This window comes from Dromiciops gliroides, chromosome 6, assembly GCF_019393635.1.
Source record: "Dromiciops gliroides isolate mDroGli1 chromosome 6, mDroGli1.pri, whole genome shotgun sequence".
In the NCBI taxonomy this organism is placed as follows: domain Eukaryota; kingdom Metazoa; phylum Chordata; class Mammalia; order Microbiotheria; family Microbiotheriidae; genus Dromiciops; species Dromiciops gliroides.
The window spans coordinates 127060670-127075280 of NC_057866.1; the positions used below are offsets into that span (position 1 = coordinate 127060670).

The 14611-nt window shown below is 40.3% G+C and overlaps 1 protein-coding gene across 8 annotated transcripts in view; it reads left to right on the plus strand.

The window, feature by feature from the left end:
- Positions 1-14187, plus strand: part of CRACD (capping protein inhibiting regulator of actin dynamics) — a 312769-nt gene extending 298582 nt beyond the window's left edge. For all 8 annotated transcript variants that reach the window (XM_043970772.1, XM_043970773.1, XM_043970779.1 and 5 more), the window contains 3 exons: positions 7649-7839; positions 9114-9276; positions 11429-14187. In XM_043970772.1, coding sequence (XP_043826707.1) covers positions 7649-7839; positions 9114-9276; positions 11429-11589 — 515 coding nt within the window. In that variant the 3' untranslated portion in view covers positions 11590-14187. The remainder of the gene's footprint in view (positions 1-7648; positions 7840-9113; positions 9277-11428) is intronic.
- The last annotated feature ends 424 nt before the right edge of the window (positions 14188-14611 follow it).

Consider the following 14611-nt stretch of genomic DNA (forward strand, 5'->3'; position numbering starts at 1 on the left):
AATTGTTCAATTGAGCTGAAATCTGACAACTCATCATTTATGACCACTGCTCCTAATTCTGCCATCTTTGACCAAGCATGGCAAATTTAATCCTCTTCCACAAGACAAAGAGGTAGCATTGTGTTGTCAAGAGAGGGCCAGCCTTGGAGCCAGAAAGATCTGGATTCAAGTTACACCTTTGATAAATACTGGTTATGTGTCTGTCAGGCAGTTCTCTAAGATGAAGAGAAGGTAACAGCCAAGTTCTTTATATCAATGAAACCACTGATACCATCCCTAATCTATCTCCTTCCACATGACATACTTGAACACTTAAAACACTTTGCCACCTTTAAATCTTTTCTCTTGTAAACTGAACTATCCTAGTTCCTTCGACTGTTCATAAGGTACAGTCTTCATTTCCCACCATCCCGGTCCATCTCTCATGGACATGCTCCTGTTTACAGATACCACTTCTTACACATGGAACACAGACTCAAGTCTCCTGGGATTGGTCAGGGCCACCATCTCCCCTTTTAGGACAGTCACATTTTTCCTCAATGCAGCTTCTCTTCTTCTTTCAACCCCACTACTTCTGCCGGCAAAATAAATCAAGCACTCCAGGTGATTGATAGGCCTAGTCAGCTGAACTCTGGTTAGTCACGGTTCCAATATGCATCACTGTCCAAAAGAAAGACTACAGAAGCATCCTGCTTCATGCGATAGTGACTCATTTCAAAATCAGAATGAATGAGGTTAGAAAAAAAATCTACTATGTTAAAAATTCTGTCAGCAATTCAGACCATTTTTCTCTCACAATGGGACATTAAAATAAGGAATTCTGAAGGACAATGGTAGGGGAAACTGGCAAAAAGAAAGCCTAAAATTCCCATGTCTTCTAGGCCAAATTGGCATCTCTCAATGCTCCAGACTCACTAAGAGGAAAAAAAAAAGGCAGGGAGAGAAGGAAGGCCACAAGAAGAGAAAATGTGGGAAAGTGGATTGTCCTTTTCTTTACATCATCAACAGGGACGAGAGCTAAGACTCATCTGCATTTGTTCCCAATTTAAACCTAGTTCATTTTGCCTTTGAAATAATCTAGCCAGGAGCAACTAGGTGGCACAGTGGATTAAGCACTGGCCCTGGATTCAGGAGGACCCGAGTTCAAATCCAGCCTCAGACACTTGACAATTGCTAGCTGTGTAATCCTGGGCAAGTCACTTAACCCTCATTGCCTGCAAAAAAAAAAAAAAAAAAAAAAAAAAAAAAAAAAAAGAGCTAGCCAGCCTTGCATTAAGGTGGTATTATCCTGCACTTGGTCCAGATGGAAAATAAAGCATCCTTGCTGCTCTTTACAGTCATTTCATAAGGAACTAGAGACTGGAAAAGGAAAAGACTCTTCCTTCAAAGCCTATTTTAGTTGCTGCTTCATCTACAAAGCCTTCCCTGATTTTCCCAAGCTACCAGTGATTTGCTAGGGGTCATCTTTGTTCTTACCACGTTTTTGCTTCATTTTTTTATTTGTATACATTTGATAATAATACTGATATTTAAAAAGTACTTTAAACCTTGCACACGGCCAATACTCCTTCCCTAGAACCTCTTAGGATCTTTATCTTCCTTGAAAGTTCAGCTTGTATCACCTCCTGATTGAGAACTTTCCTGATCCCCTGGCTGCTAATGCTCCCCCAACATTGCTTTGTAGCTACCTTGTATATATCTTGTATTTACTTATATGCACACATGCTGTTTCTACCCCAAAATAATATAATCTCCTTGAATGCAATTTTGTCCTTATCTTTCCTCAGTACCTAACACAATGCCTGGTACATAGTAATCACTTTTTAAAAATTAATTCTTTTCAATCAGATAAAATCTGCCTTTTCTCCCCTCATTACAAAAGAAAACAAAATGCCTGTTACAAGCATGTAATAGGCAAGCAAAACAAATTTCTGCATTGGCCACCAAAAAAAAAGAAAAAAAAGTCTTGTTCAGCACCGAGTCTTTCACCTCTGAATTATTGAGTGGGTGCCATGTTTCACTGTGAGCCATCTGGAAACATGGTTGGTCATTATACTGATCAAAGTTCCTAAACCTTTCAAAGTTGTTTGTCTTTACAGTACTGTTATCATTGTATATACTGTTCTCATTCAGTTCATTTATTTTGCATCCCTTCATATGTATTCCCAGGTTTCTCTGAAATCATCCTTTCATTATTTCTTATAACACAATGGTAATTTATTTGCCACCACAAAAAGTGATAATTATCTTTACATGTCCTTATTTAGAGTTTGTTTTTGCTTAGGGTTAATCCCTCTCCCTTAACCTACTCTCCCAATAATTCTCCTTGTCCCCTTTCCCTGCTGTTTGCCTGTTAAGGAAAAGGTATTCTGTAACTAACTCTCTGCATGTGTATTCTTTCCTCCTCTGACCCAAAGAGGAGTGAAGTTCAAGGGTCAGCCATTACTCTTCTTGTTTGTATAGATGTCTACTTTTGCACCTGATTACGTTTTCCCCAAACTTTCTCCTTTTCTTCCCCTGATGGTTATCTCTTCCCCTCCCTTTCCATTAAGATCAAGACCTAACAGAATTATTCCCAGAACTTCTAATTAGATTTCCACTGTGACCCAGATGATGATAGGGTTCAGAGAGGGGACACATGCATAATCTTTCCCCTATATTTGAATTAAGTGGCTTATCCTTGTTTGAAGTACCTTATGCTTGTTCATCTATATTGTAAAAAATTATTAACTATAACTAATCTGGGGAAATTATATATAATTGGATTTATGAAAAATTATAAGTTTAGAGAAATTATAATTGGGCTGTAAATCCCATCTGGGTCGACATTCAAATGTAAAATATTTTTAATGACTGGGGCTAATTTGGGGGGGCTAATCTGACTGGGGTACTTAATCTGGGACTGTTGACTAACTGGCTATCTGACTACGTTTAATTTAATATGGGCCATTTATAAAGTTCCACCACTCTGCTCCACTTCCAAATTGGTAAGCAAAATATTAAGAAGCCTCTTAACTAAATAATCAAAGCAGAGTTTATTTATGAGATACTATTTCAAATTAAGAATTCAGGGAAATAAAATGTACAACCTGACTGCTTTCCTGTGGTCTCTTTCCCACCTGCTGTGCTTCAAACTTTTTGAATACAATAAGGGCCTTAGCCACCTCTCACCTCAGGGCATGCAGGTACTTTATTCTAACTCCTCTTAATCTTCACTTTCTCCAACCTATACCCTGTGCTGACCGCTTCTGTGCTCTCTACTGCCTCCTGTTCAGTCTGTCTTCTGCTACCTTTGCTCCTAGTCCTGCATTGCTGTTCTTCTCGTCCATCCCCCCCCCCTTTCTAATCTCATCAGGTGCCCTCTTGACCTCTTCTCAGCCCTGTCTCCTTGTCCGACTGAACTGCTCCATCCTTGTCCATCCAACCCCCCAGCTGTCTAACTCCCAGCTCTTTATATACCTTTTCTTCTCTCCACTCAAATCTCGGGGCTTCCTGCGCCCCCACAGACCAAGCTAATCCGCCAGTCAGGGCTGCAGCTGGTGGGGGGGGGGGGTGCTCTCAAGCCTCATGTGTCCCAGCACAGGCCACGCCAGAGCCCAGCATCTCTCAGATAGCTCTGCTCAGGTCGGAGGGAGCTGGGGGCTTTTTTTTCCCCCAGCTGTCTGACCTGGCGTCTTGTACAGCCTGCGGGGCTTTTTGACTCAGCTGAAGCTGAGGGGGAGGGGAAGAGACCCTGAAGGCCTAAGGCTTTCTAATCTCAGCCTAAAGGTAGGATCCCCAAATCAAAATAAATTTCCATAATATGCTTGATTCTTGTTTTGGGCCTTCAAAATTTCTACAAAGCCCTGGTCTTTTCATCAAGAATATTTGAAGTCCTCTATTTCATTGAGTCTATTTTTTTGATAAAGCACTGGTCCTGGATTCAGAATAGCCTGAGTTCAAATGCGACCTCAGACACTTGACACTTACTAGCTGTGTGACCCTAGGCAAGTCACTTGATCCTCATTGGGGGGGGAGGGGGGGAGAAACCATCTATTTTTTCCCCTCTAGGATTACGCCCAGTTTTCTGGGAAAGTTATTCTTGGTTGTAAGCCTATATCATTTGGCTCCTAGAATATCATATTCCAAGCTCTCCTATACAGTTGTACCTGCTAAAATTGTGTGTGATCCTGTCTCCTCAGCACTTGAATTCTAACTACTTGCGATATTTTTTTTTTCTTTGACCTGGAAACTCTGGTTTTTATTTGTAACATTCCTTGGGATTTTCATTTTAGAGTTTCTTTTAGGAGGTGACATGTATTCCTGACTCCAAATCCAACCTTTCAGGTACTATCCTACAGTTCTTCCTATTACACTATCAACATCTCGTGGGCAGAGACTATGTATTATTTCATATTTGCATCGTTAGTGCTTAGCACAGTGCCTTGATCATGGTAAACAAATCTTTGTTTTATTAAACTGAATTACTTATGGTCAGTAGAGTAGAGGTACAATAAAGCTTTAGTTTGTACTCTACTAATTTGGAATTTTTAATTATTTAGCTTGAGTTGAATATGTTTACTTTTACTGAATATATGAAGAAAGGCTTTACTAACTAAATTATGGTGGCATCATAGGGGATAATTTAAACCTCCTTGAGAGAGTCAAACAGTTTCAGGGAACTTTAGCATGCCTTAGGATCATGTAATTACTTATCTATTCATTAAAGAATGTTCAGAGGGAACAACCAGAAAATGTTTTATTAACTGTCAATTTGAATCACTATTCATACTGTGAAGTATCAAAATTGTACTTCTTGTTAAAATACTCTAAAATTGAGGGGTTTTTCCCTGGCTAATGCAGATTAGTCTTTCTTCAATTAACCTGACTCAGAAAGATTTTTAAAATTACAAACTGTTCCTGCATTCCAAAAAGGGTACTGAAAATCATGGAAAGGGGGAAAATAGATTTCTGAACCCTGACTTCAATAGAACTGAGGATATCCTTTATTGGAATAACATATAAAACAACTAGCAATCAAGCGTCTTGTTACCATGGGCTATGCCATCATTGCCAGCTCTATAGCAAAAGACTTTCTGGAGGCTTGAAGCAGGAAAGAGATCTGTACATTTCAGAAACATTTTCAACAACGATTCTAAGAGATGAGCCTTAAGAACTTTGTGGTTCTACTTAAGCCTAAAGCAGTGGATTTAAGAATATAAAGGTTGCTTAACTGTGAAGAGAGGGTGAATGAAGTATCAGGAAGGAACACAATTTATTCAAAAGATCAATAGTCGGGTAGTTAATTACTCACAGGCATGTAAGCATGAGGCTGCCCAGCCCTACCATCCCACAGGTGAACAGGTGAACAGGTTCAGGCATACAGTAGATGCATATCCCAACCAAGAGCCCAGATCTTTGGGTCTGCCTTTATATCTGATTGTTGTGGCTGGACCAATTCACAGGGACTGAATGGGAGTGGGATCTTAGAAGCAGTCAATCAGGGGGTGGTCTGGACTGCAACACTTTGTTCCCACACCCCTTGACCACAAGGGCATTGTGATTAGGAAAATTTGCTAACCTTGCATACCTGGATTAAGTGAAGTTTGCTAAGATGATTATAATCAGGAAAGCTTTATATCCCTTGACTAAATGACACTGATTAAACCAATATTGGGTACATTGGTGGGTCAAAACATGGAGTCACAGGAGCAGCTAGGTGGCTCAATGGACAAAGCACCGGACCTGGATTCTGGAGGAACTGATTTCAAATCCAACCTCAGACACTTGACACTTACTAGTTGTATGACCCTGGGCCAGTCACTTAACCCTCATTGCCCTGAGGGGAAAAAACATAGAAACATGGAGTCACTTCTGTCAGCTAGAACAGGGCTTCTTAAACTGTGGGTCACATAACTGAATGTGGGGGTTGTGAAATATTTGGCAACACTAAGAGGTTATGTATACCTAATTTATATACCTATCTACCTGGGGTCAAGTAAAAATTTCTCCATCAAAAAGGGGTCACAAGTGGAAAAAGCTTAAAAAGCCCTGAACTAGAACTTAGCAATAGGCTGGATCCTCAGCTTACCAAAAGACAACATGCCCTGTACTGCTCCAGTGGGTCTTGGTGAACATTCCTATAGCACTAATATCACTACTGTGTGCTAGGCACAAGGTCAGAAAAGTCCTCTGCCCTCAATGAGTTTACAATCTAACTGGAGTGACGGTAGACACATATAAAGAAAGTAGGGGCAGCCAGGTGGCACCGTGGATAAAGCACTGGTCCTGGATTTAGGAGGACCTGAGTTCAAATCCCACCTCAGACACTTGACACTAGGTGTGTGACCTGGGGCAAGTTACTTAACCCTCATTGCCCCGCCCCCCCAAAAAAAAGAGAGAGAGAGAGACAAATATAGCCCTTCTTTCCCCACAAAACAAGAAAGGGGGGGAGAGAGAGAGGGGAGGGGGGAAGGAAGGAAGGAACCTTCAAAGGAGTTTGAATGGACAGCTTGCCTGTCTCCCACTCCAGGGAGACAGCATGGCATAATGGAAAGAACATAAGACAAAAGTACAAAAGTACAAAAGTCCAGGGTTCTAGTCTTGCCCTGCCCCCACCTCACTAGGTAAGCAACTTTGGTTTTGGGGGGGGTTTTGCGGGGCAATGAGGGTTAAGTGACTTGCCCAGGGTCACACAGCTCATACATGTCAAGTGTCTGGGGCCTTATTTGAATTCAGGTCCTCCTGAATCCAGGACCGGTGCTTTGTCCACTGAGCCACCTAGCTACCCCAGGTGAGCAACTTTGGACAAATCATTTAAGCTTTTTGGGCCTCTGGCTCCTCAGCTCTAAAATAAGGAAGTTAGACTGGATGATCCTCCTTAGGTCCTGCACAGGTCTGAGATTCCACAATGCTCCACATCTGCTGCACCTTGTGAAAATATCTCCCAAGGGCTCTGCTGGTCACTTTTTCAATACCAGTTTTGGAGGCATTCTGCCCTGATAGTTCACTATGGCATGGGAGTGAGCCTGGGTTCAAGAAAGCCTTACTAGGGGAGCACAAACTCTGGCCAGACCTGACAAGCTGGAAAGGTTTCAAGTCTGCAGCCTGCGCTGTGGAAGCAGACCAGGCTAGCTAAATGAACGGCCTCATCCCCAGAGTAGCCACTTGGGTTTTACTGGTCAGAGAAGCTCCCAGAGCCTGCAAAGACAGGAGGCTCTAATCCTTTGTTTTGTTGTAAGGAGCACTCATGTTGCTAGAGTCACACAGCTTTTGAAGTATTAGAGTTTAGGAAGGGTCGTTTATGGGGCAGCTAGGTTGCGCAGTGGATAAAGCACCGGCCCTGGATTCAGGAGTACCTGAGTTCAAATCCGGCCTCGGACACTTGACACTTACTAGCTGTGTGACCCTGGGCAAGTCACTTAATCCCCATTGCCCCGCAAAAAAAAAAAAAAAGGAAGGGCTGTTTATGTTCATGTTTTTCTTCACTGTGATGTAACGTCTGCTTTGTCTTAGAAAAGGTGTTTCATGAGATCATGAAGTGAGATCAGGTTGAAATACAGACTCAGAATTTGTCTGCATTTTTTCTGCATTCTATGGGGACTGAGATGAAGTGAGTGGTTGTCTTTCCTTGCAAATCATGTTTGTCTTTGCTTTTTTCTTCCCACAGAAAAGCCAGTGCTTCAGAGCTGGCACTCTTTAGAAGGCTCGAAATCAGCGGAAAAAACTGAGACTGCCCAGCCACAGTGGGTTACATTAGCACTACAAAAGCAAAAGGGATTCAGGGAACAGCAGGCTACCAGAGAGGAAAGAAAACAAGCCAGGGAGGCCAAACAAGCTGAAAGGGTCTCTAAAAACAATGTAAGTAGACCATCTGAGAAAGGGGGGCCTTGCACAAAGCAGAATTTTAACACATTTTTTGGACTGAATTGTAGATCCTATACTGTTCACTGAGCTCAATTTTTATACATCCTGTATAGCACCCAAAGCCCCTCAACGTAGAATACCCCTAAAAGATATCCCCAGATTCATGGCATGCTAGGCTCAACATCCACTCAAAAGCAATTAGCTCCAAGACTCCAAAGCCATTTCCACTTTTTAAAAACCAGCTAGGGGGCAGCTAGGTAGCACGGTTGATGGAGCACCGGCCCTGGATTCAGGAGGACCTGAGTTCAAATCCGGCCTCAGACACTTAACACTTACTAGCTCTGTGACCCTGGACAAGTCACTTAACCCCAACTGCCTCATCAAAAAACAAACAAACAAACAAAAAACCCAAACAAACCCACAGCTAGGGCAGTGGATAGGAGGAAAAAGGAAAGTTGAGTGGAACAAAGGGGGAAAAAACCATGTTGGGCAGAAAAACTCATTTTTAAAGGTTAAACTGGGGTTGGGGGGGGAACCATTTACGCTGTGAAATCACTATGATTTCAATAGGCAATAACCTAATTTGGTAATATTCCACAGAGGCACATATTTACTAGCATCGCATTTTTCTTAATCATATGGTGAAGAACAGGACATCAGAAAGAAATATCCTAATTTAGGGCAGTGGGGTTAGAAAAGCAAATAGTTGCCTTTGAGGACCGAGTTCTATGGTCAGCTCTACTTGGTTTCTCATATTCAAGAACTATAAGAAAGCACTTTCCTGCTTTAGTCTTCTTGCACTGAGATGTTGAAGAGTACTAGAGAGGAGATAAAGAAATTGAGGTAACCACCAAAAAGCCTGTCTGTCTGTCTTTCCCCAACTCTGTGACAATGGGGAGGAGATGCAAAGGGGAGTCTACATTCCTTATTTTTATCTTAACCATCTGAACTTGGGGGGAGCTACAGGAAGGACTGTGCTAGTGTTTAATGCCTGGCTCTTTCCCCATCCACAAAGGTACAAACCTTTCCGTTTCATCTGTTTTAGAAACATTTTCTCCATCACTTTTTCCAGGTCTAGACAAAGCAATAAGGTATTCACTGATTTGTAGCATTAGTTAATATCAGAGGGATAAATGCTTCCATTGAAAACGTAACATCGGCTCTCCAGCCCTTCCACGCAGGGTCCAGTACACCCCTGGGTAGGAGCTGCTGGCCATGAATGAATAGAACCTTCACTTTGACGGGCTTTCCCCTCCTTTCCCTTCCAGGCTGGAGTCAGCCAGCAGCCTGAAAGCGGCACTGTTAGCAGAATAGGTTCCTTCCATAAATCTACCGCTCAGGAAGATGAGAAGAAGACTGAGACGGCTGTTTCCAGACTAGAGCGGAGAGAGCAACTGAAGAAGTCCAACACTCTTCCTACGTCTGTGACAGGTCAGAACGTTCCCTTGCTTCACTGGGTTGAATAAGTAGAACTGCTTCCTAGCCTGCTTCCCTGGACAAGCTCTATCTAACGTGAGGTTTGGGTATAGGATAAAGTGTCCGTTTTGTTCCGATTTTGCTCATTCAGGAAATGAAACACGATAGTAGTTTCCACTCTTGGCTCACCCACTTGAGTGATCACAGAACCATCAAAGTTTAGAGTTGGGAGGAGACCATTAGTGTAGCCAGTAATTGTAAGAATTTTTCCTACCACGTGGGCAACAAGCGGCTATCCACCCTTTGCTTGAAGACCTCCAAGGGGAAAACCACTCCCTTCCAAAACACCTTGTGGCACTTTTCTGGTTATTAGAAAGTTTTTCCTTCCATGAACCTTGAATTTGCCATTTTGAAACTTACACTTATTGCCCCTAGGTCTGTCCTGTGGGACCAAAGAGAACGAGTCTGAAAGTTTTTTTAAATGAAGCCACATAACCACCATGTGTGATGCATATATACTCATTATTCAGTTAGCACTTAAGAACTGTTACACGTTCACATGTTTAGAGTAGATCTAACCTTTTGGAGTTATGACAAGTGAATGGCATTCTGTCCCATAAAACACATCCTATTAGAGACTGTTTTAAATAGAAAATACTAGCTATGTGAACGCTGATCTTCTATCCTTCTTTCCCCCCATCTTTTAAAGTTCAGAACTAAAACAGCAAACAAAACAAACTTCCATATACATTACAAAACCACCATCTTCCACTGTTTAGAGTTTGCCTTTTTCAAGTGTATAACAAATTCATCATGCAGCTATTAAAGGTATCCAGTCTATCCATGATTCCCCCGGTCTTCATTTGGCTTTCTTTTTTGAGGAAAGGGAGGCAGAACCATAACCCTACCCCTACCCCCCATAATGGAAACACATTTAAAATCTTGTTAACAAATAGGCAAAAAAAAGTCTCCCATCAGCCATGTTCAAAAATGTATGTCTGAACATGCACTTCCAGGTGTGTTCTGACCTGGACAAAGTACCTCCTTATTCCTAGAAGCTCTGTCTATTTTAATACAACCCAAGATCAACAAATTAGCTTTTTTGACTGCCACACCACACTGTTGACTCTGGTTCAGCTTTTGCAGTCTTTTAAAAGCCCCACATATTTTTCAGACTTTTGTCCAGCTATGCCTTCCCTTTTCATCTAAGTTTTTTTAACACAAGTATAAAGACTTGGCATTCATCACTATTAAATTCCTGCATCAGAAAGGACCTCAGGAATCTAGAGAGGAAATTAATTTTCGGATTTAATGCTTGATTTGGCTTGGTTTGTTACACTGATCCTTGGTCACTTAACATGTGGCTGTCCTGAAAGATGGCCACTTGTAAGCCAGTCTTACCAGATTCATCTCCTTGTCAGGAAGTATTAGTTGCTGAATCTTCAACACACTCTCCAAAGCCATTCTTCAGGTAAAGGTAATTGGCAAAGGGTTTCCCTTGTTATTTGGCAAAAGCACCTGGAACAAATCTAACACTTGAGGAAGTGAGGAATGAGGAACAGAATGGAGAGTGCAAAATGCCTTATCAGATGCACCTGAGAGAGCTAAATTCTCTAATGATGACAATACCAAAGGCAGAACCTAATTTGATACTTTTTTTTGCCTAGCTCTGGAAATAACAAAGTTAAGTCAGCAAGACTGTTGCTACCTAATGGACTGATCATTTAAACTGAACTGAATACTGTAACTGAGTACTTTGTTTTTAATGAATACACTGGTTGTGTGACCAGAATGACAAAACTGACCTATTTCTTGTTAGCAGTGTGCAAAGCTTCTTCCTGTACAATTTCAGTTCTTGGAAATTAGGCTCAGAAATATTAGAGGTGACCACACTGAAGCCCATGTAATTCTGTATGTGTCTGACGCATGCTCAGGGTATCCCGGTTTTGCAGTCCCTCAGTTCTTCCACATGTTAAGAGATGTTCAACATTCTCTCCTTCTGGCTAACTCTAATTATCTTTCCCACATTCACACTCTTAATAAGCTTCAAAGGTCACAGCATGAGATGGCAGGAATCTGCTGATATAGGACAATCATCTGCGTTGTACTGATTTTTTTTTCCTTTTCTTTTTCCTTCCAAAAAACCAAAAACATTCTCCAAACACAGTGGACATCTCAGATTCTGCTATGCCTGCATCACTGGTGAAAGAAGTCCCAAAGAGATTCTCCACACCAGACGCTGCTCCAGTGTCAACAGAACCAGCCTGGCTGGCCTTGGCCAAAAGGAAAGCAAAGGCTTGGAGTGACTGTCCCCAGATTATTAAGTAGTCACTTGTGCTTATCCGTATCACTGACAGCTCCTCCTTTGCCCTTTTTATTTATTTATTTTTTTACATGGGGTGAAGAACTTGAGCAGGAAAAGAAGCATGTCCTCTGGGGTCCAAAATAACTATTAGAAATTGAACTGTTTGTTTCTTTATGTAATTCACTATTAAACAAAGCATTTGCACAACTGTAGGGGTTAAAGCCCTGGGAGCCTCTCGTTTTTGAAAACAAACTCTATCCATGGGGCGATAGGTAGAGCTCCGGGCCAATTCCCTCTGCCTATCTCTCTCCTACTACCCTACCTTTCCCAAGAACATACACTTTAGCAACTTTTTGATGTTTATTTTCACTTCTCAGATGACCCTTTAAAATGAATATGAAACTGTACTAGAGCTTGGGAGGGTACATATCTTGTCTATAGGTGATAAGAGGGTCGTATATACATAGAAAGGGATATCTTTCCCTAAGGTTCCAGATGTGGAGTGGAGCAACCAGGACTGGTGTGGCTCCAAAGCCCATTCCTTTACTTCACATCTCACCAACTTGAGTTTGGAGAAAATTCCCTATTCTTAGGCCTGAATCTTATTTTCATGAATCTTTCTTTCTACAAATGAAGCTATCAAGCAGGCTAAGCCCATTCAAACATCAAAAACATGCTCCGCTCCACCCCACCCCACCCCATTCCTCTTCAAACCACCTGCCCTTGCGAACACACTGATTTAATAAGTTCCCTATGAAGATAGGGAAGCAGACCAGAGAAGCAAAATACCTCCAAAAATTAGCCCAAAGCAGCCTTTTAAATTTGGGGCCTAGGGAAGAAGAGCTGTTCTAATTATACTCATCCAAAAACTATCATGGCCTTGACAAACAATCTTGGGCAAGTTACTTCACTAGGCTTTCAATAAGGCTTCCTTATCTGTAAAATGAGAAGAATTGGACTCCATCTCTAGGGAACTTGTTTAAGACCCTATGCCCCTGACACTTAGGGACCTCCTCAAGAACTATTGACTAAAATAAGATTCCTAAGTTAGCCAGTGAAATTTGGAGTCACTCAATAGAATATAAATTTCAAAGATTTATACCCTGCAAGCTTAGGAAAAAAAAATCTTACAGACTAAAGTTCATTTTACAGGCTTTGTTTTTCACTCCTAAATGCATTAACAAAAAAAAAGGAGTTGGTGGTCTCAAAGTCAGTGATGTTATGGGTTGTTTGTTTTTTTTAAACTGCTTTTGCATCTTACTGCATACCAAAAAGGTCAAAATTTTGCCACCATTTTCAATATATGGTACCTACCTATTCCCTTTACCTTCAGAAACATGTGACAGGATTCCCCTTCCAACAAAAACTGTCATTAGCATTTATCATTACTTTCTTTCATGCTTACTCAGTATGCAGTGTATGATCATCGTACCCTTCAGTCTCAAAGACAGAAGCAAAGTTATTTACCAACTAGCTAGCATTCTCCTTTCTTCGGTTGTGGCAACTGACATGTGTCTGGTAAAATGAAGTAGCTATGTTCTTACAGGTTAGGTTTATTCTCATACAAACTGGACCATCAGGTAGTTAGTCATTCTGAATTTAAAGGTGCACAACATAAGAAGCAGTTGATATTTCTCTGCATGTTCTTAATCCTGATGTCCATGTTTAAAAATTGTTGATGAATGCATATGTTGATTTCAATGGTTTACCCACTAATGTAATGTTTCTTAATGAAAATCTCCATTTAGGGCCCTGGAATTCTACAATTACACTAATTCCTACACTAAAGTGGTGTTCTTTTTCCTCCAGTTTATAGGCATAAAAGTCACTTTGGTAAGGGAAAGAGGCACAAGTCATTACAAGAAATGTCAGGAAGTTCTTACTGTTTCAAAAGCTTAGGACAAAACTGAGTTGTCAAAAATCACCAAAATAAAAAGGATTGCTAAACTACATGGACCCTATTTTAAAAAGAAAAATAATCTGGTAAACAACTTCTAATCAGAGTCTAAGAAAAAGAGGGTAAATTGATGTCATTCACAGTACTTGCTTTGAACAATTTAAAAGTGTACATGTTTAACATCTCATGTAAAAATCACTCCAAATTTGCACTAAATACCAATGAAGTGTTACTTTGCTTTACTTTTGTTGTAGTCGTTTTTGATCAACAGTTGGGAATTATGTTTGGGGTTTTTTAAGTTACTGATGAATCTCTTCAAGTCAGTAAAAATGTTTAAAAAATTGATGACCACTATGTTGGAATATACTGGGGGGTGTGTGTATGGTGGGTTTTTTTTTATATACCTTTAACCATTTACATATTCTTCTTTTGACAAGATTATATCATTAACTTGTTCATAGAATTGTGTATAAAATTAGAAAACATGTGTATAACTGAGTTTTGTTTACTTTTTTAAATTTTCAAGTACAATTGTTTCTTATACACCTTCATTAATTCCTACTAAATTATAATCCAGTCAGTTATCAGCAATGTACAGTATGAATTGTATCTCTTATTTACTTTCAATTATTTCAAAGCAAAAACTTTAGAAGCTACAGGTGCCCTGCAATATTTTTACCAACAATAAAATCAAGTCAAGAGATGATGAGAAGATACATTACTGTAATTTTAATATTGACTATAGATTTTGGTTGTATATGGTTTTAATGTAAATTGTCCGTTATGGTTGAGGGGAAAGGGAAGGAGAAGGTCTTTCAATAAAAAAAAAATCTGTAAAGTGATTCAGTAGCAAGACAATCTCATTTCATAATATAGTTTTTATCTTGTGTTTTCATTGACTATCTAAAAATGGAATTTCATTTAATCCAGTTGTAACAGTTTGTTGGATGAGAAAAACTTGGAATATTTTCATTTTAGGCAATATTTCATTATAATTCTCACTGGTTGTGGGAAAAAACTATTTAAGCAGTTAACAGTAAAAAAAAAATTCTATTTGTACTCTAAATTGAAATTTATCTAACATTGACCAGAAATTAATTCAAGAACTTTATAAGATAGCTACAAAAAAAACTCCTAATGTTTGTAAG